At 34.8% G+C, this 26713-nt stretch overlaps 2 protein-coding genes across 5 annotated transcripts in view; both read left to right on the top strand.

The window, feature by feature from the left end:
* Nucleotides 1-25690, top strand: part of PRRC1 (proline rich coiled-coil 1) — a 53739-nt gene extending 28049 nt beyond the window's left edge. For all 4 annotated transcript variants that reach the window (XM_001370325.5, XM_056825047.1, XM_016431370.2 and 1 more), the window contains exons 6-9: nucleotides 1884-2047; nucleotides 13285-13388; nucleotides 21172-21274; nucleotides 21997-25690. In XM_001370325.5, the coding sequence (XP_001370362.1) occupies nucleotides 1884-2047; nucleotides 13285-13388; nucleotides 21172-21274; nucleotides 21997-22206 (581 nt within the window). In that variant the 3' untranslated portion in view covers nucleotides 22207-25690. The remainder of the gene's footprint in view (nucleotides 1-1883; nucleotides 2048-13284; nucleotides 13389-21171; nucleotides 21275-21996) is intronic.
* LOC100013473 (glyceraldehyde-3-phosphate dehydrogenase-like) lies at nucleotides 17628-19301 on the top strand. Its single transcript, XM_016431372.2, has one exon. It carries the CDS (start codon nucleotides 18080-18082, stop codon nucleotides 19193-19195), a length of 1116 nt encoding a protein of 371 aa, XP_016286858.2. The 5' UTR covers nucleotides 17628-18079; the 3' UTR covers nucleotides 19196-19301.
* Nucleotides 25691-26713: the final 1023 nt, after the last annotated feature.

Here is a 26713-nt window from a genome sequence, read left to right as displayed (position 1 = left end):
CAAAAGTAGAATGGCTTTCCCTTTATTAGCATCCCATTTTCCTTTGATGACTTACTAGTTTCTAGCTCATTGTTCATTCTTGAGTCTGATGGTAGTAGTCGACAGACTCTAAAGTCTCCAAAATAAAAACTAAATTTATCAACAGGTTGGTTACAGCTCGATACCTTCTTTCAGCCACAAGTCAAGACTATCATTCTGCGTCAGTGAAAGGAGTAGCCACATTGATGCTTCTGACTTTTGCAGCTGAACTTTCATCTTAACTGGCATGTAATAGACACCTAATAAATGCTTATTAACTAAGTGGTAGTAGTGGTTATATGATAGAAGATCTGTGAGAGGTTTTATAAAAGAAAAGGTGGAGAGATTTGGCAATTGATTGAATATATAGGGTGAGTAAGAAAGGTTTTAAAGCTAAGGTAATGAAATCCAAGATGCAGATTAGTTATCCATTCTTTCTTATTCAATCTGACCTACTTTTCCTTCTACTCTTTAAGAACAAGGTGGGGCAGGATAGGTGTCCTACTTAGAGCCCTAAAGTACAGAACCTATTCTGCAAAAGGCACCCATTAATATTACTAAATAACCTGGGAGACAGATGGTGAGTATGCTAGGTTGTGAGGGGGAAAGGGAATAAAATTTTCTGTCATTTGCATAGCTACTGGTAATGGGTCTAGCTCAGAAGAGAAGTGTTTGGCAGCTTATAATTATAAAATGGCAAAATTCCAGGTAGTTTGGGAGGGAGAACACTAATATTTGAAAGATCAGGAATCATTTCATGTATAAAGTAGTATTTAAACTACATCTAGAAGGCAGGGATTCTGTGGGGCAAAGGTAAAAGAGAATGCATTTTAGCCTTGATGGGAAGACATGAAAAAACAGTGAAATGGAAGATGGAGTATTATATGTGAGGAACAGAAAGAAGGCCACTTTTCTGGGATCAAAGAGAATGGGAGGGGGAATAATGTTAAGTGATGTGGGAAAGACAGCTTGGGCCATTTCATAGAAGGTTTTAAAAGCTAGACACAAGGGTTTATATTTAATAACAAAGTCAATAAGGAATCCCTGGAGTTGGTTGTGTATGAGAGTGTTATAGTTAGATCTAGCTTAAGGAAAATTATTAGCAGCAGTATGACTGGAATCTTGAGGGAGGGAAACCAAGGTAACTTTAAAGACCTGAATTAAAGTAATAGCTATGTGAGTAAAGAACATATGTCAGATATAGAATGAGAAATACAAGATGTGACAAGTGATTGTATAGTGGGATGAGTGAAAATGACTGAAGAATCAATGTTGAAGAAATATCAAAATTTGAAAGGAAGGGGAATTTGATTAGGGAGGAGAACTCAGAGTTAAGGAGCTCCTCATTTTGGATATGCTTTATACAAGATGTTTCTGCCAGTTTGAAGTGTTACGATAGGTTGCCACTGATATAGGCCTGAAGTACAGCAAGAGATTGGGTCATGATATGGAAATATGGGAGTCATCTGTCTGTTTAGAGATGGTCATTAAATCCATGGGAACTGATATGAGAGAGAATAAGGAAAAGAAATGAGAGTTGGAACAGAAATTTGAGGAATATTCATACACAATAAGAACTGTGAAATAAATAGAGCCAGCAAAGGGGATTGAGAAGAAGCATGAAGATAATAGACAAGAAGAGAACTGGGATAGAGAATTTATCATTTCAAGCATATAACCCATTTTTATTTTTACAAAATTCAGTTGCCTCATTGAGAAAGGATACCAGAGATGGAAGCCAAGAATTTCTTGGTTAGAGATTATATGATTTAAAGTATAGAAACATGATTATGATTAAAGCAAAACATTGGCTTTGATTTCTGTTTTACCTGGATTCTTTTTGTTTTCCCCTTGGTTTCTGGTAGAATCTGCAGGTGAACTAGATATTGTGGTAACCTCAAATAAAGAGGTAAAAATTGCTGCTGTCCGAGATGCCTTCCAGGAAGTCTTTGGTTTAGCTGTAGTTACAGGAGAAGCTGGCCAGTCCAACATTGCACCACAACCTGTGGGTTATGCAGCTGGATTAAAAGTGAGTGACTGTATATATGATTTTCTTCTAAATCTAGAACCAGTATTTCAAAACATAGTTAATGGCTTTTTTTCTTCCTTATACCAATTTGTTTATTTTTACTCCTCTGATAAAAATTAAGTTGTAAATTTCCTTAGGAAATTAAGTTGAAGTTAATGATTAAATTTCTTTTAAGTTATTTGGTAAATATTCTCATTTTGATAATCCATTGGACTTATATGGCTTCATATGGGATATAATTTTATAATTTAACCTTTTTTGACATTGGCAATGTTAAGAATACATTGTGGAGTTCAAAATCAAAGATAAATCTCTAGTGAGGAATGTTGGCAATAGTTACTGATAATAATGGGTCTAAGAGAACTGGAAATATTGAATGAATATTATATGATATTGTCTTAACAGAAGAGCAACAAAAATAAAACAAGACAGGAAATTCAGGCCTGCAAACATTTATTAAACATCTTTTGTGTACAAAGCACTGTGATTATTGTTGAGGATATCTAATGAATTCTGGGGTGATAAGATAATTCAAATATGCTAGAAAACTGAATAACAAAGTCCATTTGAAGGTCAAAGTCTATGGAAGTGGGAAATATTAGGCAATGGGCTTTAAATGCTAAATGGAATTAAAATAGAGCTAATTCTAGGTAAAGAGAAGAGTGTGAACAAAGGTACTGAGGTGGAAAATAAGGTATTCAGTTTGCCTGGAGCATACAAAGGGTAAAAGGATTCTATGAAGCCAGACAAGAAAGGTAAGATATGCTAGGTTGCATATCATCTTGAATACCATACAAAAGTGTTTAAAGCATTTTAGTTTTAATTCACAGGCAATTAAGAAACCATAGAGGATTTTTGAAAAGAGGAATAAATGTAAATGTATCTCTGCAAAAGATTAGTTTTGCAGCATTATGAAATATGCATTAGAATAGGGAATTAGAAGGCTATACTAATAGCATAGGCAGATGATAATGAGAACTTGCCCTAGTGATAGTGGCAGCAAGAATAGAGAGAGATAGACCCAAGAGATGTTATTGAGGTAAAATCAATTAAGACATAATTAATTCAATTTGAAATCTGAGGGAGAGGTCATCAATTCATCAATAAGTATTTATTAAATGAGCCATTTAAAAATGTTGAATGTGGGAGATGAGGTAAGTGGTAATAGCAGGGTATTTCAGTGAATAAGAATGTTGAACTTGGAGCCATAAAGACCTAAGTTCAGTTCCAGCCCAAGATTCTTTTTATTTGGGTGGCCCTATAGCAATTTGCTTATTAACCTGTCTACTTTAGTTTCCTTGGCTGCTAAATGTGCATCACAATGTCCCACTGTTATTGAGAGGTTAAAATGACACAGTATTTATAAAGTTCTTTGCAAATATAAAGTGCTATAAAAATGCTGTTATTACTATTACTAGGAGTAGAAAAAAAAACTTATTTAGTTTGACTTTACCAAGTACAGTTAGATGTCAAGCTTCAAGGAACCATGTTTTACTCATCTGCCTTCTTTAACTGCCATTTTCAAGTCTACATATTTTGCCTGGATTCATTCAATGATTAGCATTGTAGCATTCAGACTTTAATCAATAAAGAATATGAGTCTATTTCTTATTGCTTGTTAATGGGAGCATGTAATTCCCATGAACAAAGAATGGATCCCTTTTGCCAGTCTTCTTCCCTGGAAAAGAGTTAAGTCCTATCTCTTGCTTATAAAGGGAGTTGTGTCCTCTTTCTGATTAGCCTGACTGTTCAACTTAAGGAGCTCCCCTGACAGTCCCCACTGATTGTAATTTTGAGAGAGGTAAACGTGGGAACCTCAACTCCTCCTTCATTATTTCATCACAAGTCCTTATTAGGACTTGGAAGATACCGAGTTATCCACAATACAATGAGTTCAACATGGCTGATTACTTTTAATTTTTCAACTAGGTTAGAGTCACATGAACTCTATCATCAGCCCTGCCCTTAATACTGTTTATACTTTTAAGATCTTAACATACAAGGGAATTTAATTCAATCTGATAGTTAGGAGAGGAGAACTTTTTGGTATAGTTTTGGTATAGCCTGAAGTTTTGGCAGCAGCAGGCTTTTTCAGTCTGACCTTGGGGAAGCTTAAGGAGAAATGATTTCACAATAATATCACGATTTAATCTTAAATTAAGCATACACCTAGTCTCTTTTTACTCTCTCTGTCCAGTAGTATTAAATAACTAGCCTGTGGAAGAACAGATCTTTTTATCTGCCCTAGCTGTTTACACTTCTATTTCTATCCATCACAATTCTAATTTCTTAGTATGGCCCATCCTTTCACTATGCCCTCTGTAATGCTTCATCAGCATTAGCAACCTTCCTTTCTTAATTCTTTTTTTCCCAACTCTTTTTTGTCTTCTGGTACTCACTGAGACCATGTTCCCTCCTAATGATAATGCTTCCAAGGCCCCTCTTAACAGGGCTGGCTATTTTTCATCATATTAACTCTAAATCATTGCCACTTTTAGGTTGAGGGGGATAATAGAAACTATGCTAGTATTGGTAGATTTCAGAGATTTTTAAAATGGTAAAGCTTTTAAGGAGCAGGAGTAATTTGAGTCCTGTAGAAAATAACCAAGAATATGTCAACTCCTTCCTCTTAGTTTTGTAGGTGGGAAGAAGGCAGTTTTCAGTGAAGACTGGCAGCGTTCTTTCATTTAAAGTAAAGAAATGAAAAGTATATTAGTTGACAATATGAAGATATAGGGAACTTTGAGACTAAAGTAGAAATTCCAAAAGGGGAGGTAATTTGAGATTATAATTTGATGTTTTTCTTCATTTTTATTTTATTTTTTATTAAAAACCTTTACCTTCTATCTTGGAATCAATACTGTGTATTGGATTCCAAGGTAGAAGAGTGGTAAGGGCTAGGCAATTGGGGGTCAAGTGACTTGCCCAGGGTCACACAGCTAGGAAGTACCAGAGGTCAGATTTGAACCCAGGCCCTCCTGTCTCTAGGCCTGGCTCTCAATCCACTGAGCCACCTAGCTACTCCCTCTTTTTATTTTAAACAAAATTGTATTTGGAGTGTATTCTGTGTTTCCTAAAATAGGTGAGTCACTTTCTTGGAAAATATAAGTAAATTAATTAACAATTTTATTTCTGAAATATCATGGAAAGCATTTTTTAAAAGTCTTAGGGGCAGCTAGGTGGCTCAGTGGATGGAGGGCCAGGGATGGGAGGTCCTAGGTTCAATTCTGGTCTCAGACACTTCCTAGCTATGTGACTCTGGGCAAGTCACTTAACTGTCATTGCCTAGCCCTTATTGCTCTTCTGCCTTAGAACCAATATATGGCATTGATTCTAATACAGAAAGTAAGGGTTTAAAAAAAAAAAAAAGATCTTCTGAAGCTTGATTTTTCTACAAAAAATAAACCAAAAAAACAGAAAAAGAAGCTATTGTGGCAAGAATGTAGAAAGATACATAGGAAGTAGATGTTAATTTAACTAATACAAGAATTAATAATATATAATTTGTACTTAACAATGTTGCATTAAAATATGTTTTGGGTAGTCATGATATTATCCTTTGAATGATTAATGTGACTTCTTTATACTAATTTTGTTTTTAACTTGGGAACAACTTTCAAACATGTTTAAATTAAATTTTATTATTCAAAAAGGATTAGGACCCCATAGAACAGTGGTGTTTGAAGTCAGAAGTTATTTAAAATTTAAACTGGTTAAGAATTTCTTAATGAACATAACTTATAGATGCTCAAGAACCTGATGAAAAACTTGTTTTCTCTATTAGTTTCTTTATTCTTATAATTTTATGGTTAAGAGAATTCTCATAAATTTATGGTTAAAAGAGTTTTCTCTTTAAAAAGACTTTTTAATGACTAAATCTACAAATAAACTTTATTTGTAAAGATTAAAAAGATGTTTTTTTTTAAATGACTAAATTGAATACTATAGTTTATTTGTAAAGATTTGTTCACTTGTTTCCATCATATCTGACTCTTTGTGATCTCTTTTTTGGGGTTTTCTTGGTAAAGATACTGGAGTAGTTTTGCCATTTCCTTCTCCACCTTATTTTATAGATGAGGAAACTAAGGCAAACTGAATAAAGTGACTTGCTCAGAGTTATATAGCTAGTGTCTAAGGCCAGATTTGAACTCAGGAAGGTGAGTCTTCCTGACTTTATGCCTAACACATTTGCTGATGATTTTCTTCAGAATTAGAAGTATTTACGGAATAAAAACTACATATATTCATAAAATTTCAACATTATATTTCAGATTTTACATGACTTATTTTCTCTAAATGGAATTTATAGTTCCTATATAACGAATCAGTTGATTGTAAATAATGCTATTCTTCTCTGAATAAATGAAAATATTTAGGAAAAGAAATCAAGGTATCCATCCAGTTTTTGCCATTCTTGTTGCCACAACACATTATCTTTCACCTAGGTTATTAGAATTATATCTTAACTTTTCTCACTGCACTTAGGCAGACCTTTTATGCCCTACATTAACACTCTCCTCAGAGTATGTATCTGATCTGTCACTTTAAAAAGTCTCCAATGCTCCCTGTTGTTTACTCCTTGGTTATGTCATTTGAGACCATTTGTGCTTAGGTAAGAATATCAAAGAAAGGTTAGGGTTTCCTAGCTACAATAGCAGAAACATCTAATTCTTGTATTTCTTAATTTTTATTTTCCCAGGAAAATAATCATTGTTAAGAAAAGAAAAAGTAATAATGGATAACAGGGAATTGATGGCCAGCTAAATGGGATAATAGTAAGAAAATGCCCACATGTTCTCGATGAGTTCAAGTCACTGTTCCTACATAACATCTCACAAGACTGGAAAGAATTGGCAGATGTGGTTGCTGATTCAAATTCATGATCTTTGGAGGATTCACAGGAGTGCCTGAAGAGCAGTTGTTTGAATTTTAAAAGAATAGATTACAAAAGGAAGAGACTTAGGTGAGCTGTGAATTGCCCAGCTTCAGAAGAATGAATGCTGAGATACTTTGAGATATAGCCCACAAGGAAACTGTCATCAGAAAGGATAAAGTTAGTCAGAAAGTGAGCACTAGGGGAAAAAATACTGAAATTGCCAAAGATCTCAAAGTCTTTGAACATAAGTAGATGTAGGCAATCCTCAACTTTCATGGGGTAACATTTGTCATGAAAGTCAAAAACAAAAATGTTGATATGTTGACCCTATGGGAAATAGGGGGTTAGGTTCTTGCAACTACCAAAAACTGTAATCTTTTTCTAGAGATTTCTGAAAATATACTTATTAATTCAGATAACATATACTTTACCTAGTCCATAAGAAGCAGTAGAGAGCAGAAGCAACACAAGGTGGCATGGGAAGTGATAGAGATAGCAGGTGTCAAGGTTCTTGAAATATAGCTATCTCTAATCTTCAGTAGAAGGCAAGAGGGTGAGTTTGATCGCCCTTTCATTTACCCATAAATTTAGCTGCTTTTCCATCTTTTCATTTCTCTGATCATCCATTTAAGAGTTTATTGTAGTACCTTCTGGAGTAAATTGACAAACACTTTTACAAATACTTTTCTTCCTTTTTGCTGATATAAACGTAAAACATTGTAGCTCGTTTTTTCCCCCTCTGCTGAGTATAGCCAGAATGTATTATTGCCAAAGTGAAAATGGGATTTTTAATAAAATTGCAGGGATGCTTCAAGTTATGAAAGTTGAATCTGTGAAGGTTGACTATAAATCAACAAAGAAAATGTTAATAACAGGGAAATAGTCTCCCAGGTCTGAAGTAAACAGATTCAGGCATTGATGAGTAAAAGGGGCAATATGAAAGGAAAATGGTTTGCCACTTGATGAGATAGAGGAGCTTGTAGAATATGAGAACATTGAACCACATGCTATTCTTTAATGTTTTAAAAGAGAAATGAGAATTATGAGAGCAGAATTATTGTCTACCCAGCAAAAAAACAATGGGCAGAATGAAAAACCAGAATGTAGGGTAGCCAATCTCACCAAAGAAATAAATGAGAGAACAATAGATTGGGAATGCAAAATACGATAGTAAAAGAAAATATATTCACTGTGTGATGTCAAAGACAAGATGTGTAGAGACAATATAAGTATCCTATGTCTCTCAGCAGAATTGAATAAGGCAAAAAACCTAAATGCCATAAAATAAAAAATAATACTGTGATACTGCCCAGAACTTCCCTACTCAGAAAATGTAATGCCATTCATTGATTGCCTACAGAAAAACAAACAAAAACCAAAACCTCAGGGCTATAAGACACCGAGTGGTTAAATTTTACAATTATTTTCAAAAACTACTAATGGGGGGCACCTAGGTGGCTTAGTGGATTGAGAGCCAGGCCTAGAGATAGGAGGTCCTAGGTTCAAATCTGGCCTCAGACACTTCTAGCTGGTTGATCTTAGGCAAATCACTTAACCACCATTGCCTAGCCCTTACCACTCTTTTGCTTTAGAATCAACACACATTATTGATTCCAAGATGGAAGGTAAGGGTTTAAAAAAAAAAAGCGACTCAGATTCAAATGGAAAGGAAATTTCAAATAACACACCATAATTAGTTGAAAGCAATAGAATAACACCACATATTCTACACCCACCAGAATTAGCTGAAAGATTTGGAATAATGTATTCCAAAAAACAAAGGAACTTAATATGAAGCCCGGGGTAATTACTAGAAATCTGAGTTTAACCATAAATGAAAAAAAAAGATGGGCATTAAATACTAAAAAAGGTAATTATAATATTAAAAAGAAAACCAGACCTGCAGAAGTGATTTAATTCTTAATGGCAGAAATACTATAGCCAGGGACAACCAAAACAATAGCAACAAAATGGCAGCAGAGGGACCAGTGAGAGAAAAAGAGAAGTAAAGACAGAAGTCATATAGAGAGGTGAGTGTTGGGGCTTTATAGACAGAAGCTGATGCCACTCTTACTACATAGAAATCATTATTTCTTGGAGATATTGCAGAATGAGAAGGTGGAGGGGAACTGGAGGGGAAAGGGGGCAGTATATGATGTGCTCACATCAAATCAAGACCTAACAACGAAGAGGCACTTCTTTGGAGCCTGAAGTATAGCAGGTAATGGAGAAGAAAGGAAGAAACAAGTTTGCTTTGGCCATGGGTGGGAATTACAGCAATAAATGAGCCTTCTGTTTAAGAGAGATATTCTATGAAGGGAGATGGGGACCTTGGACTTCAACATTTTAAAAACTAATCTACATGACTAATTGAAGGGAAAGAGAAGAAATGAGAATCTGCTTGAGGACAATTAGTTGTAAATCTGTTTCAGGGAGTGTTCTCAAAATTTGAAAAAAGAGAGCACCCTTCCAGAATAATTTTTTGAGACAAATACAGTCCAAATACCTCTACCAGGGAAAGATAAAACACAGATGGAAAATGTATGGCTAATAACATTAAAGATTATGGAGTAGAAATTTTTAAACAAAATCTTACCACATAGACTATAGCAATTTAGCCAAGAAATCAGTCATTTTGACTGACTAAGTTAAATTATACCAAGGAGGCAAGTATGGTCAAACATTAGAGAAACAATCAACATAATTATATTTAAAAGCTACATGTCATCACAATAGATGGAGATAAAGGTTTTGACTAACATAGCACTCGTGCTAAAAATCCTACAAAGTATAAGCATAGAAGGACATATATAAAAAAATCTAAAAAACATTTTTGTCCATTTTGCTACTATACCAGTCCATTAATCATTTTACTTGTATTTTGCTGTCTCCTTTTTCTATCTAAATATCTAAATAGAAAATGTCAACTTGATTATTACAGAATTCATTTTTCCTTTTTAAAAATATTTTATTTTTTCCTTGTAAACAACATGTAAAGACAGTTTTTAACATTTTAAATAAAATTTTGAGCTCCAAATTCTCTTTCTCCCTTCCTGTTCCCCTCATTAAAAAGGAAAGCAATTTGATATAGGTTATACATGTGTGGTTGTGGAAACTATTTCCATATTAGTTATATTGAGAAAGAAAACCCAATCCAAGGTATTTTAGATGGATAATCTATCCATCACTCAAATCTTGCTTCTGTAAGCACTGATGTAAAAGAAATCTCTTATGAGTTTGCTGGCATTAGACTTTTATTCTGCTATATAATATATTGGGGTTTTTTTTAAATAATTTTTGAGTTAGCTGTGTCAAACATCCTATTCTCTCCTCTAAGAATTCTATAATTTCATGTATGGTTTATAGATCAAATGAGATACATTTGTAAAGTGTTTTGCAAACTTATACATGCCATGTAAACTTCAATTTTGATCATTATTTTTTGTTCATTTGTACATAAATAACTATTCCAGATAAAGTCTTGTTTAAGCCTTCAAATTTAATTGAGTCAGAGACAGCAAGGTAGTACAATGGATAGAGCACCAGGTCTAGAATCAAGAGGACCTGGGTTCAAATTTGGCCTTAGAACACTTTTTAGCTTTGTGAACCTGGGCAAATCACTTAACTCCAATTGCCTAGCTGCTCTTCTGTTTTAAAATTGACACTAAGACAGAGGGTAAGAATTTTTAAAATTATTGAGACAATAAAGCCACAACTTTTTTCTTCTTTTACCTTAGAGATGATAGGTTTTTGCCTAAAACTTTTATAGCATTGTTTACCTTTCTATTTCAATTTAAAATTTTGTAATCAATCATGGTACGATTTGAAGTTTTTAGTCCTTTTTGAAAAATCTATGTTTTGTTTTGTTTTTTTAATTCTCTACTTAAATACACATATATGTGCCCACACAAAGCATTTTCATATACATTAAAGGACATAAAAAGTTTAGAAGACTGCAAATCTCCATTGCGTACTACTTCCTTTTTTTTTTTAAATAAAAGTTCACGTAATTCCACATGTTAGTTTCAAAATTGCCCCATTTCTCTCTCCTTCCTTGTAAACTTCCTTTTTTTCTCTTCTATGTATTAAAACATTTTTTCAGTGGACCTCTTTTTTTCTTAATGTCGCCTTCCTAATCGTCCTTTTTATTAAAAATCTGGAGAAGTAGGGGCAAGGGTTGTAACATTGTTCAAGTTAAAGAAATCCACACACTGGCCATGTCTAAAATTGCTTCTTTCTGGACCTTGACCCATCACCTCTGAGGAGGTGGTCAACATGCTTCAACATATGACCATGATTGGTTGGTCAGTTTTAAATTCTTTCAGTTGGTTTTTTTTTTTTAATGGTAAGCTGTCCTATAAGTTGTTCTTTTGGTTGTGCTCCCTTCCCTCTATCAAGTCATGTTACCCAGGATTCTCAGAAATCACCTTATCATTTCTTGCCACAAAATAATATTTTATTACTTTCATATACCATCATGGGTTCTTCAGTTTTCCAATTGATTCTAGTTATTTTCTTTTTCTTCCTTTTAATCCTTCAGGACTTGAAAGTTTGTTTATCTTCTGACTCTTTTTTTCTCCATTTTAACAACTCCACCCTCTCAATCTTACCTCCCTCTTTTTTTTAAACCCTTACCTACCGTTTTAGAATCAATACTGGGTATTGGTTCCAAGGCAAAAGAGTAGTAAGGGCTAAGCAATGGGGGTTAAGTGACTTGCCCAGAGTCACATAGCTAGGAAGTGTCTGAGGTCAGACTTGAACCCAGGACCACCTGGCTCTCAATCCACTGAGCTACCCAGCTGCTCCCTCGCCTCCCTCTTGAAAGTAATGTATTTTTTTCCCCATTTGAATTAGTTTATTTAGGCAATTTAGAACATTATTCCTTGGTTACAATAATACATTATTTCCCTCCATCCCCTCCACCCACCCTCCCCACAGCCCATGCACAGTTTCATTGGGTATTACTTGTGTCCTTGATCAGAACCTATTTCCATATTGTTGGTATTTGCACTAGGATGTTCATTGAGTCTACATCCCCAACCATATCCCTTCGATCCATGTATTCAAGCAGTTGTTTTTCTTCTGTGTTTCTACTCCCACAGTTTTTCCTCTGAATGTGGATAGTGTTCTTGTAAATCCCTCCAAGTTGTTCAGGATCACTGCATTGCCCCTAATGGAGAAGTCCATTACCTTCGATTGTACCATAGTGTATTGGTCTCTGTGTACAATGTCCTCCTGGTTCTGCTCCTCTCACTCTGCATCAATTCCTGGAGTTCATTCCAGTTCCCCTGGAATTCCTCCAGAAAGTGATATATTTTGCATTAAACTGCTTATAAATATAAAATGTTGAACTCTCCTTTGTCTTTAAGATAATAATAGAGTTCTTATCCAACAGCTTTCCCCCCTCTCCCTTCCTTCATGTTTGCATGGTTTTGTCACTCATCTCTGTTATGAGAAATAGAAGTTACATCTTCTTTTTCCTTCTTTCTATATAATGTATTCTTTTTACCCACACTTTTTCCCCTTCTTTAAATACTCAGAATTGAACAAAATACAGCCCTAGGAAATCTGCATTTCTTATTTAATTCCCTTGTTAATTTTTGAAGACATTAAAGGTCTAAAAAGATAGTTACTTCCTCCCCTATATCATGGATAGCCTCTTCCATTTACTCAATTAAAACTTGTTTCTCGGGGATTTTCTCTTTGTATTTCAGAGCTCCTATCGCTCTCCTCTTGTTCAGAAATTATCAAACATCTTCTTCCTTTAAAGGTCAATTATTTCCCCTGAGATTATTTCCAGCTTTGCAGGGGTTTGGATCTGTAAGTATATTTTAGAAGGTGTATCTTGTAGCTCTTGGTTGATTGCAATAACCCTAGATCATTGTGGTTTGCTAGGATTTTCAATAGGGAGAGGTACAACTAATACCATTCTCTGTCCTCATTCAGATGTTTGCTAATCTAGAATTAAGATTTATATGAATATATATTAATAACTAAATTATTCTTGGTTGTTAGCTCTTGTCTTTTGCTTTTTTAAGTTGCCAAGTCTTGAGCAATCTTGATGGTGACTTCTTAAAATTTGAATTGATACTTCTTGATGTTTTCAGAAATTTTTCTTTGCTTTAGGAGCTCTGGATTATGTGTGTGCATTTCTTAGACTTTTCCTTTTGGGCTTCCTTTTAGAAGGTGATTGATGGATTCTTTGCTGTTTTGTGCAGGGGAAGAAGTTACTCTAGTTGGATTTCTTGATCATTAGTTGTTTTCCAGGTTTTTCGAGGTAATTGTGTTGTTTGACTCTGTTCAGGCAACCATTTAAATGGAATAAAGGATATTCTCCAACTCTTGCACTGTTGTTTTTCAGGGGGCCCAAGAACGGATAGACAACTTGCGTCGAACTGGTGTGATTCATGAGAAACAACCTGCTGTGTCTGTAGAAAACTTTATTGCTGAATTACTACCTGACAAGTAAGAGGCTTTATTGTGCTATATCTTGATAGATTGTGTATTAGAGCTACATGGCATGCATTAAATATATCCAATTTTGGATACTAGTTTAGAGAATAAACGAAAATATTTGTGAGGGTCAGTGATCAAGATTGCCTTTGTATTATTTCCATTGATGAAATTATTAGTTTTCTATCCTTAAGACAAGTTAGTGGTTGGAATTGGAGTAAATCTATTTCCAATGGTTATATATACCCGATAATAGTAACTTAACAAAATCAGATAAGAAGCAGAAGTCTATTATGTCTTCAACTACATTAGTTAATATTTGAATTATAGTTTAACTTTATTTTTTAAATGATGTGCTAATTTGAAAATAACTACTAGAAAAAAATCATAATTATTCAAAGTAATGGGAGATGACCAAAAATATGCAATCCCAGATATATGAAAAAATATATTGTTGTGGTGCATTATGTTTTTGTATCTGTTACTCTAAATTTGAATTACTAGGCTAATCTAAACTATTTTTTAAAATCTACAGCATGAGATCCCCTAATCTTTAAGAAGCGACTTTTTCTTTCCCTAGATACTTGAGTTGAATGGGAAAATCTCTTGAGAATGGTGCTAAGTGTGCTTCTCTCTTGAGAATTCCCGCAAAGACCAGTGGTCTAGGACTATTGCAGTCATTTTGAAGTTCTACATGTTTTAAAATGAATTGAAAAAGAGCAGTCAGATTGCCTAGTGAATTGTGTGCCAAGTTTGTAGGAAGAAAGACCCAAGTTCATATTTTGCCTCATGGCTTATTAGCTATGTACCCTGGAGTTTCCTCATCTGTAAAATGGGGATATTAGCACCTACATTCCAAGGTTTTTGTGATCAAATGACTTTGTAAAGCACTTTAATACAGTGTGTGGTATGTACTAAATAAATGTTGGCTATAATTATCATCATCATCATTATTATTACTGACATTGCAGGATCAAAAAGTATGCACAATTTAGTAATTTTTGGATGTAGATCCAGATTTTGAGCTGAGTCTTTTTTTTTTTTAATAATAAATCGTACCTTCCGTCTTGGAGTCAATACTGTGTATTGGCTCCAAGGCAGAAGAGTGGTAAGGGCTAAGCAATGGGGGTCAAGTGACTTGCCCAGGGTCACCCAGCTAGGAAGTGTCTGAGGCCAGATTTGAACCTAGGACCTCCTGTCTCTAGGCCTGGCTCACAATCCACTGAGCTACCCAACTGCCCCCTTGAGCTGAGTCTTAAAGGAAGCCAGTAATGTAAAATTTACAGGTGAGGAGGGAAAGAATTCCAGATACGGGAGACAACCAATGGAAAAAAAACATGGAGCTGGATAGTGAAGTGCTGTGTACAAGGAACAGCAAGTAAATTTTGAAGTTAAATTGTAAGGGGAGTGATGTAGACTGAAAAAGAGGGGGCCAGCTAGCTTGCAAACTGTCTTAAATGCTAAACAGAGCAGTATTCAAGAGGTGATTGGGACTTTATATTTTCTCTTGGAGGTAATTGGGAGCCATTGGAATTTATTGAGTCAGCTGGAATGGGTAGGCAACATGCATTAGAAAAATCAATTTGACAGCTGAGTGGAAGATTAATAGGAATGGGGAGATATTTGAGGTACAGATTAATTAGAAGATTATTGAAATAGTCCTGGCAAGAGATTATGCCAGTCTTTAATGTTGTGTTGCATGTGTGATTGGACACAAGAAGACATGTACAAGAGATGTTTGAAGGTGAGGAGTTTAGAATGAAATTAAGGTTGCCAGCCTGAGTAACTAGGTAATACCCTTGGCAGCAATAGGCAAGTTGGCAAGAATGATGATAGTGAAAAAAGGTAATGAATTCTATTGTGGAGAATGAGATACCTAAAGAACATTTAGTTTAAAATATCCAAAATGTAGTTGGTAATGTATGCCTGGAGTTTAGGAGTAAACTCTGGGGATCATCTGCTTAGAGATGGTGATCAAATACATGGGAACTGATTACATCAATAAATAAGATAATATTAAGAGAAAAGAGGCTTCAGGACATAACAGGCGTTAGTTGGCATATCTAAATTTAAAGTCCAGCAAAGGTCACTAAGAAGGTAAAGTCAGACAAGTAGGAAGAGAGCTGGGAGAGAACATTGTCACAAAAACCTCGGGAGATACATCCAGAAGGAAATAGTGATTATCAGTGTTAAAGGACACAGAGAGTTCAAGAAGCCTGAGCATTGAGAAAAGGCCATTGAATTTGGTTACAGTGGTATACTTAAGTGTAGAGTTTTTTTGAGGTAAGGAATATGATGGCTACACTAAGGATTTTATAACTAAGAAATTCCTTCCTACTCTCCCTTCCTCAAATCATGTCAACTAAATATGAAAATGCAACAAAAAGAATAATGATAAAACCAAAGAAAAACGACTCTTAAGTTCCTCCATCTTGGCCAGGACATTACAAGAAAACTGACTGGAACAGAGCAATAGATGAAACCATTTCATTGCCTTATCTTCTCAGTATCCATGCAGTCTCCAGCATTATCACAGCAGGAGGAACAGCAAGGGAACCAAAGTGCATGAGTCTTTGTAAGAAACCCCCTACCTGTAGAATTGATAACAGAAGATTGGAACCTGTCAAAATCACTACAAGGGATGAAGTGAACTACATTTTAGAGATTGTAGAAGGAGGGGACAGAAAGAGTTGAGAATACAACTTAAATTGAACCACCCAGACAACTGAACAAAAGCCCAAGAATTTCTTCATATTTCAGTGTCTGGGCTTAGTCATTACATCCAAAATTACTTGACAAAATGACAAAACTTATTTGAAAGAATGAAATATCAAGGTTAATATGATAAAGGTAGAAATAAAGAGGAAATAACACTTCTATACTTCAAGCTATGTTATATAGCAACAGTGAAAAAAATTTGAAAAATACATGACAAAGAAGCAATTGAACACAATAATCTAGTGTTCAGTAAAGCATAAAACATAAGTTACTTAAGAAACAGCATTTCAAGAAAAGAGCATCTAGAAAAAGTCTGACAGAAGTAAGACCTAGACTAGTCAGTAACTTATTCCATTTTCCACAATAAGTTGACATTAATATTAAAGACTACCTAGAAAAAAATAGGAAAGTAACATCATATAAATATATATGTTTGCAGTTATGGGTAAATAGATTCCCAAGCAAGCAAGGAACAGAGGCAGTTACAAAAAATAAAATAGGTAATTTTGATTACATAAAGTTGAAAAGCCTTTGCACAAACAAAATGAATACTTATAGAATAACAAGGAAAGTGATTAGGAAGGTGAAGATGTTTTCTATCAAATTTCTCTGATAAAGTCTTGACAGAAAGTAAATATATAAGAACAAAATACATTTCTTGATAGTCATGAATAAATAGTTCTTTAAGAAATTACAAATTACGAATACTTTTATTAATGATGCTCCAAAAAGCTAACAATAAGAAAAATGGAATAAAAACTTGAGATTTCATCTCATACCCTGCATATGACAAATATGACAAAAGATGAAAATAACAATGTTGGAGTTGTATAAAGTCAAGTAGACACTAAACATATATTGCACTTTTAGATATACTCAAAAGTGGTCAGTGACAAAAAGAAAGGCAGGCTCTATATACACTAAGTATTTATTTATAGCAACACTTTTTGTAGTAACAAAGAAACACTGAAGATCCCCATCTGTTGGGAATGGCTAACTACCTATGGTATTAGAATATAATGAAATGTTACTATGTAGTAGTATAAATGACAAACATAATGAATGTGAAGAAGGATGGAAATGTACAAACAGATTCACAATTAAGTAAGTTTAGTAAGGAGCATAATATACAAAATAATTTTATGAGTGTAAGTGGAAAGAATAACCATAAAATCATAAAACCTGAACATTGTGTAATAAAAAAGAGCAAACTTCCTCCCAATTAAGACATATAAGGCGATCTCCCCTCCTCTCCTTTGGTGTCTATAGATATGGAACATTAAATGTAGTGTGTGTGTGTGTGTATTTAAAAAAAAATTTTTTTAAACACTTACCTTCTGTCTTGGAATCAATACCATGTATTAGTTCCAAGTGATTCACACAAGGCAGAAGAGTGGTAAGGGCTAGGCAATGGGGGTTAAGTATCTTGCCCAGGATCACACAGCTAGGATGTATTTGCGGTCAGATTTGAATCTAGGACCGCCTGTCGCTAGGCCTGACTCTCAATCCACTGAGCCACCTAGCTGCCCCCTTTAATGTTTATTTTGAATGAAGTGTTTTTCATCTTGTTAAATTTTTCTTCCTTTAAAAAATTTGTCATAAGTGATGGCTTTCTGGAAGAACAGAAGGGAAAACATAAGCATTGTAAAAACAAAATGCCAGTAACATGCATTATTTAAAAAAAAACCTATTGGAATTAGAGAGGAGAAAATAGATAACTTTGAAACTGAAAAACTTTTTCAGTCAAAACTAATATACCTAGGATAAAAAGAGAAGTGGTCGACTGTGGGAAAAATCTTTATATCAAATTTCTCTGATAAGAGCTTGATTTCTAAGGCATATAAACAAAAATTAAAGAGATAGATTCCTCCTAAATAAATAGTCTCTTCACCAGTTCCCCAGGAGATAAATGGCCAAAGGATATGAGCAAACAGAAGAATCACAAAGTATTCACAACCATATGAAAAAAAAAATGCTCCAAATCAATGAAAGAAATGCAAGACAAATTAGCGAAGGTGACTAACAAAAAAAAAATAACTGGTGCTCAGCTCTTCTCCCAAGCTCGCTGCCAGGATCCTCTGCTGCAGTTGCATCCCTTAGACAAGATGGTGAAGGTCGGAGTCAATGGATTTGGCTGTACTGGACGCCTGGTGACCAGGGCAGCATTCAACTCCAGTGGAGTAGTGGCCATCAATGACCCCTTCATTGACCACGCCTACATGGTTTACATGTTCCAGTATGATTCCACCCATGGCAACTTCAAGGGCACTGGAAAGGCAGAGAATGGAAAACTGATGATCAATGGAAAACCCATTATCATCTTCCAGGAGAGGGATCCCGCCAACATTAAATGGGGAGATGCTGGACTCGAGTACGTCGTGGAGTCCACTGGCATCTTTACCGCCATGGAAAAGGCCAGGGCTCACTTGAAGTGTGGAGCCAAGCATGTCATTATCTCTGCCCTCTCTGCTGATGCCCCAATGTTCGTGATGGGGATGAACAAAGAGAAATACGATAACTCCCTCAAGATCATCAGTAATGCCTCCTTCACTACCAACTGCTTGGCCCCCCTGGCCAAGGTCATTCATGACAACTTCGGCATTGTGGAAGGACTCATGACCACAGTCCATGCCATTACTGCTACCCAGAAGACAGGAGATGGCCCCTCTGGCAAGCTGTGGCGTGATGGGCATGGGGCTGCCCAAAATATCATCCCTGCTTCCACCAATGCAGCCAAGGCTGTGGGCAAGGTCATACCAGAGCTGAATGGGAAGCTCACAGGCATGGCCTTCCGTGTTCCTACTCCCAATGTGTCTGTGGTAGATCTGACTTGCCACCTGGAGAAAGCTGCCAAATACGATGACATCAAGAAGGTGGTGAAGCAAGCATCAGAAGGATCCTTAAAGGGCATCTTGGGCTACACAGAGGACCAGGTTGTATCCTGTGACTTTAACAGTGACACTCACTCTTCTATCTTCGATGCTGGCGCTGGCATTGCGCTCAACGACCATTTTGTCAAGCTCATTTCTTGGTATGACAATGAGTACAGTTACAGCCACCACATAGTAGACCTCATGATGTACATGGCCACCAAGGAGTAAAGTGGAAAGCCGTGGATCTTCATCCCCAGCCAAAAAAGAGTAGTTCCACCACTGGGGAGCCCACATCCATAACAATCTATGTCCCCTATGCTGGGGGGGGGGGGGAGCATAGAGTCCTATCAGTGCAAAAAAAAATGATAACTAATTTTGGAGGAGATGTAGAACGGCAGGCCCACTAATACATTGTTGGTAAAGCTATGAAATATTACAATCATTTTGGAAATCAATTTGGAATTATGCAAATTAAGTTACTAAAATGTCCATACTTTTTGAACCATAGACTTCATTATTGAGCTTGTACTCCAAGGAAGCCATCAATAAGAAGAAAACCCTCATATATACCAAAAATATTTATAGCAACTTCTTGTAATAGCAAAGAATTGGTGCATTGATTGGGGGTATTGGCTAACCTAATTGTGATAAGTAACTGTAAAAGAATAATCCTATGTGATAAGAAATGATGTTTGTAATGAAAACAGAGAAGCATAAAAAGATCTAAATGAAATGATGCAGAGTAGAGTGCAGATCCAAGAAAACAGTATACATAAAAATGTAAATGGAAAGAACAACCACAAGTGAAGATAAAAATATTATAAAGATTAGGGATAACTTGAATAAAGAAATATGAAAAGAAATCCCCAATCCACTCTTTTGTGGAGACAGGAAGTCTACAGATGTTAACACAATACACATTTTCAGGTTTTTTTCAATATATTAATCAGTTGTTTTTACCGCTTCTGAGATGTTGGTCCAAATGTGAACCGAAATTGAGATTTCTTTGAAAAGAAAAATATGTGGACATTGAAAGATAATTGTATAATATTACTCTAGAAAGTACTTCTGAATAATTTTTTCATATTTTTCAATTTACTTACAAGGTAAGTAAATTATCATTTTATCTTTTTTTTAAAACCAAGAGTAGAGTCATAGTAAATTTTAGATTTTGGACAAGCCACTTATGGGAAGTATGATATTTTATAATGATATACATCTAAAGATAATATAGTCTCACCCTGGATTCTGTTAATGGTCTGTAATAAAGAATGATTCCATAAATTATCCTATTTATCTGAGGAAGCCTCTTTTTTTTTTCTAATAAATTAGAGGATTTTCTTCCCAGGCTAGAATTCAGCAGTCTCTAATCTTTAGAAATACCAATCCTTTTCTGATTTCAATCAATAATCTTTAGGTTCTTTTTGAGATAATTGACATAGATTAATATACAGTTTTTATTTTCACTCTGGATATTTTTCTTAACAAAGAGACAAAATAATCATTTTCTGTTTCAGGAGAACAAAAGAAAATGTCCTTTGGTTTTGTGCTTTTTTTAAGCAATTACATGTTAAAAGATTCCAAGTTTCTCTCTGAAACAAAAACTTTACATTTTTAACATCAGTATAATTTCACTGACTTTATGTCTGGGTGTCAGAATATACTGGTTCTTGAAGAATCTAATCTGTCCTTTACTCTTGTGAGTTAATATAGAGCATATTATCAGACAACAACTGAGGAGAAGCATAAAAGATGTCACTGAAGAAACATGTAATCACAAAAGAAAGTGAGCTACTGGGGTATAAGCAACCACATGGACCTTGCAAAGTTGGAGTCTTTTCTAGTGGAAGACCCCAACATCTTCACTGTACTGAAAATTTTTAAAAGCCAAGACTTAGACCAATAAGATAGCATGGATAGTTTATAACCTACATACTGGTAGGTACCCAAAAAGTGAAATCGGGTCCATTTAAGTTTTGAATGTTACATAATTAGATTTTAAACAGTGAAGTTAGTATTATTATTTATTTTCTTGAGACTAGATCAGAACTACGCATTAGTTTTCTAATGCTTAAAATAACTTTTTGCTTTATCTTCCTTGTATCAATATCTAATCTATTTCTTATGTTACAACTTACAATAGATTTAATTTCTTATTGATCTGCTTTTAAAATGTATAATTCTGAACATACATTGCATTGCAGGTGGTTTGACATTGGCTGTTTGATAGTTGAAGATCCTGTCCATGGCATTCATCTAGAAACTTTTACACAAGCTACACCAGTGCCTTTGGAATATGTACAGCAGGTACTTTAAAAAAATAAAATAGGAAATGGGGTGAAGGGTAAAATTAAAAAGCTGTCTTTTCCCTTTTGTGGGTATATGCTTAGCAGTGGAAATTCTGGGTCAAAGATGAACACTTTAGTCTCTTTCTTAGCATAATTTATTCCAAAATTCTTTCTACAAATTGCTGTTTATGGTTCCTATATGTAGTTTCCACAAGTCATTCCAATATTGACTGCTCCCATCTTTGCCAGTTTACCCAGGGTGAGATGAATCTTTGATATTGATTTGATTGTTCATTGAATTTCTTTTATTAGTAGTAATTTGGAGCAGCTTTTTATTTAGTTTACAATTCTTTTGAGAGCCATTTGTTCATATCCTTTGACTACTTAGCCTTTTATATTTGTTAATTCCTTATACCTCCTTGTGCAGTTAAGTTTTTTAAAACAACTATCACACAGATTCAGTGTGTCCTTTTTAGAGTTAGATTGTAGTATTTTCCTATAGGAGCCCTTAAACTTGAGATTCAAATTGTTTATTACTAAAGGATTTTAAACAAGAGGTTCTGCTTGTTTTGTTTGTTTCTTAGTCTTACAAATTCATTTCATAGATAATGTAGCAATATCTTTTGAAGATTTCTAATAATCATTTATGGCTGTGAGATTGAAGTAGATTCACCTATTTGCATATTATAAACTTCTCTTAAAATTACATGGACAGTAACAGCTAATCTTTTTATTCCACAGGCTCAATGTCTTACTCCCAAGGATTATAATTTAAGGTGGTCAGGCCTTTTGGTAACTGTGGGTGAAGTACTTGAGAAGAGCTTGGTACATGTCAGCCGGACTGATTGGCATGTTGCTTTCACTGGCATGTCTCGCCGACAAATGATCTACAGTGCTGCCAAAGCTATAGCAGGCATGTATAAACAACACTTGCCACCTAGGACCACTTGAAAGAACATTGTCTGGGATATAGAGACTTTTTCTTTAGCTTAATATCAAAGAAGAAATCTTCTGATTGAACAGTTTCAATGAATTCTGCAGATTTTTTAAATTTAACTGGTATTCCAAATAGAAAAAAGAACAAATGTAATTTTATTAAATAGCAATCTAACTTCAAATGTCATAGTTGTCAAAAATGAGCATCTCTAGACAAATACATTTATAACAATTTGATAGCACTAAATTTGTAAAAGAAGGTTTATTTGCTGAGACATTTAATGTACTTGTTTAAATTGAGTATTTTTTTAAAAGAGGATATAGCCAGTTGATAACTAGTGATAAAAGTTCCTCTTAGCTCTGAATTCATGTCTGAAATTACTATTATCTAATACTGTTGCTTATTTTTCATTTCATTTCAGAATGAAATTTTCCCCCCATATTTTTAAAAAATCGGATTTGTGTATGATCTCAGGACTTATTCATAAGACACATGAAAAATGACATTTTCATGAACATTTTATAAAACTTCAACTTTTTCATGCTGATAGTGATTCACATAACCATATGTAACATGGCTTTTCAAAGCCATATTTCAGTATATATCATATCTTGGTATATCATAAATTGTACCATGAACATCAAGATGCTATTTTTTATTTTTCTGTCTTTATTTTCTCAGTATCTGAAAACACAATTGCAAATGGGTACATTTTGCTTCTCTGTAATTCAGAACCATTTCTAGAATCATCTTGCATAGCACTATAGGTGAACATGCTACTGCTTCCCATGCAGATGTTTTTTATGCTCTCTTCCTTTCCTTCTACTTTCCATTCTGCAATAAAGTGTTTGATGAGTCAGGGAATATTTTACTTTTATAGGATTGGTGTTTATGTTTTTTAAAATAATTACAGTACTTTTTGGGTTTGCTTTAAAACATATTTTCAGCTCACGCCATTCTGCCTTTACTTTTTTAGATACTTTCAAAGGATCCTTTTTATACTATATGCAATTTCTTCATCCATTATATTTGTACACGGTGATAATTTATCCTTTCCCCAAATAATCTATTTTGCCATCATTGGCAATTAAATAAATGAATTTTTATTAAATAATTTCACTGTGTATATTATGCATGTATGTACATGTAAAGATTGTGAAAGTAATTTCTCATATGCTCTGATTAAACTTTTATGAAATATTTCTTATTCTTTCCAGATGTTAGAAAAATAAGCCCTGGCAGTTTAACCCAACTCTTTGAAGTTCTTGCCCAGCACAATTTTTGCAATATAATTCTTTTTTGCAGTACAATTTTAATTTGTTTTTAACTAGGTATTAAGAATTGGGGAATAAATATCTCTGCAACATTGTACCTCAAAAATAAAAACTAAGAATTATAGATGAATGCCATTTTTATAGCATTCTTTTATCATATTTGGGATACATTCCAAATACTATTTATTTTAAATCTCTACAGAGAAGTTTTTATCTTATAAAAAGCAATGAGAATACGAAATTGGAGATAAATGTTACTCATCTATGAGTATGTTAGGGATCTCATAAAACATGGTTTAAGAAGACAGGAGAAGACATTTCTAGTTAAGATGGCCCAATATAAAAAAAGAAAAACAGCAGGCTAGATATCACAGAGGAACTCCAGCAAAGATAAAAGCACCAGACTGAATTTTACTAGGAAAAAAATTCATCAAAAAACCACAGTAAGTGCTTTCATCCAACCCTTGGCAGTCCAGTCCAGAATCTTACTAATGCTAAGAAGGGATCTATTTTGAAAAATTGGGGCAAGAACAGAACGCAGAATTCTTCTATCATGGATGGACCAAAAACATTCTAAGGACAACTGGAATAACATTGTTTACCAGGGAGCTGGAAGTTGGAGCACTCAGATTTCAGCTGTGGTGGGAATGAGAGCCAACAAATCTCAAACAGGAAACACAGCAGCCTGCAGTGTTCTTTGAGCTCTGAGAGTTTATAGAACACTGACCTCAGCTACCTCTGAAGGCCTTGAAGAATGCAGTACTTCACACAAGCTGAAAAGTAGGCCTAAAATTTGCTGCCATCTGAGCTGCAGAGATACTGATAGAAGTGAAAGCTAGGATCCAGAATCTAAGATAATATATATATAAGAACCAAAGAAGGCCATGCAGTACCATCTAAGAGTAAAAAGCCTGACCCTGACACAAGGTTCTACTTCAGAAAGGGCTAAAAATAGCATAAACAAAGGAAAATATTAATTATTGGTGTTCAAAATGTTATGTATCCAGGGTCATTTTGAGAGCACAGAAAATAGAATAATTCGCAAGTAGAGTTTACATATATGTATCCACAAGGACTTATTTCTTAAAATGAAGTGAGAGATAAATTATAAATAAGAGTTTTCAGTAAAGAAAGAAAAGGAATAAATAGATTATAGAAGGTACTAAACCTTTTCCAAATTACAGCCTCTCAGAAAATAAGAATGAACCATACAGAATAATGTCTCCAGGAGACAAATACCTGGACAAAATCGACAAATACCTTGGGGGGGGGGGGCGGGGAAGGAAGAAATTATAAAGTATGTACATCAAAAACATTTGACTTATAAAAAGAATTCGAGGAGAGGTAATTTAAGAATTATTAGAGATAGGGAAGAAGTGAGACCAGATGCTATATTTTAAGAAATCACAAGAGAAAACGGCTTAGTTCTATTTGAATCCGTTCAAAATGAGAATAGAATTCACTGGTCACCTCCAGAAAAAAATTTTTTTAATATATAGGAATATTATACCCAAAATCTAGTTTCCGGGTATTTTTGATGATCTTGTGCAGAAGCCTTTATTCTTTATGAGGCACTACTCAAGTTGTGGTGCCAACTCCCTTGTGCATGTGCTTTTGAGGCTTCTCATTTTAGGGTACTTATTTTTTCAATGTTTTCTTTTTACTTGTGTTATTCGCCATGGTTTCTGTATTGGGACTTTGTTTGGATCAGATTCTATACCCTACTCATAGATGGAGTGATCCATCAGGTTCTGTCTGCTCTATAGGATTGTTTCTGGTCTTTTAGAATACCAGGCCCTTCCAATTTAATCACCTGAGAGAGCTTGACTGAGATTTTGACATTTTTCTCTTCACAGTCCTGAACTACAAATTGACTCTGACATTTGCTGTGACCCTAGGTCCCAACCATACATATGTTGTTAATAGTACTTGTATCAATTCATTGGGGTGGCTGGGTGCTATCACCTCATTACTGCATATAAATAATACCAGGCTGAGTATACTCAGGCTGATACCATAATATTGAGCTTTTTTGCCTTCAGAAGGCTACACTGTTTGGTTATTATAGGATTGCTGAATTCTTACTGGTAGGGCAATGTTCTTCAGAGTTTTATTCTGGTGCATATAAAAATGATAAATAAAAGGATAACTCATTAAAAAATTGAAATATAATCTGTAAGGGGTATTCTTTTGACCCCTATTTATTAAAGCATATTTTAATTGAGTTTTATGGTCCATGAGTGCTTATTGCTTTTTAAAACATGAGCAGCTGGTTAGATTAAGCCTAATATAAGCTTGGTCTACAATATTTGACATAACTATAGTAAAGGATTTTTTGTTTTTTGCTTTGACTCCTTTCTTAAATGTATTTTTTAAATAGAGGAAGTATGTTGTAGAAGAAAGGAGTCCCTGATAGGCTGTCTAAAAACAGATTCTTCTCTGTCCACCCACTAAGATGTGGCATGATGGATCACAAAGGAGTCTAGCTCTCCCACTTTTACTCAAGCAGTGATTTAAATGAAGAACCAAAATAATCAATACAAAGATAAACATTAGTAAAACTCCTTTATCTATCCCAGAACTACACAAAAACAACAAGAAGCCATGGACATTAGAAGAAGAGCCCTACTAGAAAACCTAGCGCAAATGTAGGTAGACTCCTTGAACATTTTCTGGCTAGGGAGATCCCAGGGCAATGGAAGCAACAGAATTTTGATAGAAGAAAGAGAAGGTAGAAGGAACACTTGGTACCTTGACTGGGGATGGGGACAAAAGACAACACTAACTAGAGGAGTCACAAAGGGTGAGAAGAACCCCTAAGGATTCTAATCAAAAAAGCCCTAAGGGGTCATAAGACCATTCAAAGGCCTAATTATTGAAGTCCTACAGAGGGAGGGGACAGACATCACCCAGCATCCAGATTAATTAAGCCCCAGAAGGGAAATAAGATCACTTGGCACTCTGACCAAGTTCCCCTCAAGGTGAACAGATGACCCACTATCTTGATCAGATATAGGCAATCTAAGAGCTTCAACCTTTCAGTGATCTAAGTGCAGACACATTAAGGGATGTAGAAATCAGCATCAGGGACCCCTAGCAACTGAAGCCTGAACACTTCATTCAGTAGCACAGAGGAGGGCTACACCTAGCCCTCACACTAAATTCCAAGTCAAGAACTGAAGCTACAGATATTTATACATAGAAAATACCAAACCCTGTGAAGATATATTAGGGCAAAGAATCATCT

This window comes from Monodelphis domestica, chromosome 3 (genome assembly GCF_027887165.1).
Source record: "Monodelphis domestica isolate mMonDom1 chromosome 3, mMonDom1.pri, whole genome shotgun sequence".
Lineage (NCBI taxonomy): Eukaryota > Metazoa > Chordata > Mammalia > Didelphimorphia > Didelphidae > Monodelphis > Monodelphis domestica.
This window is presented reverse-complemented; position numbering and strand designations above follow the sequence as displayed.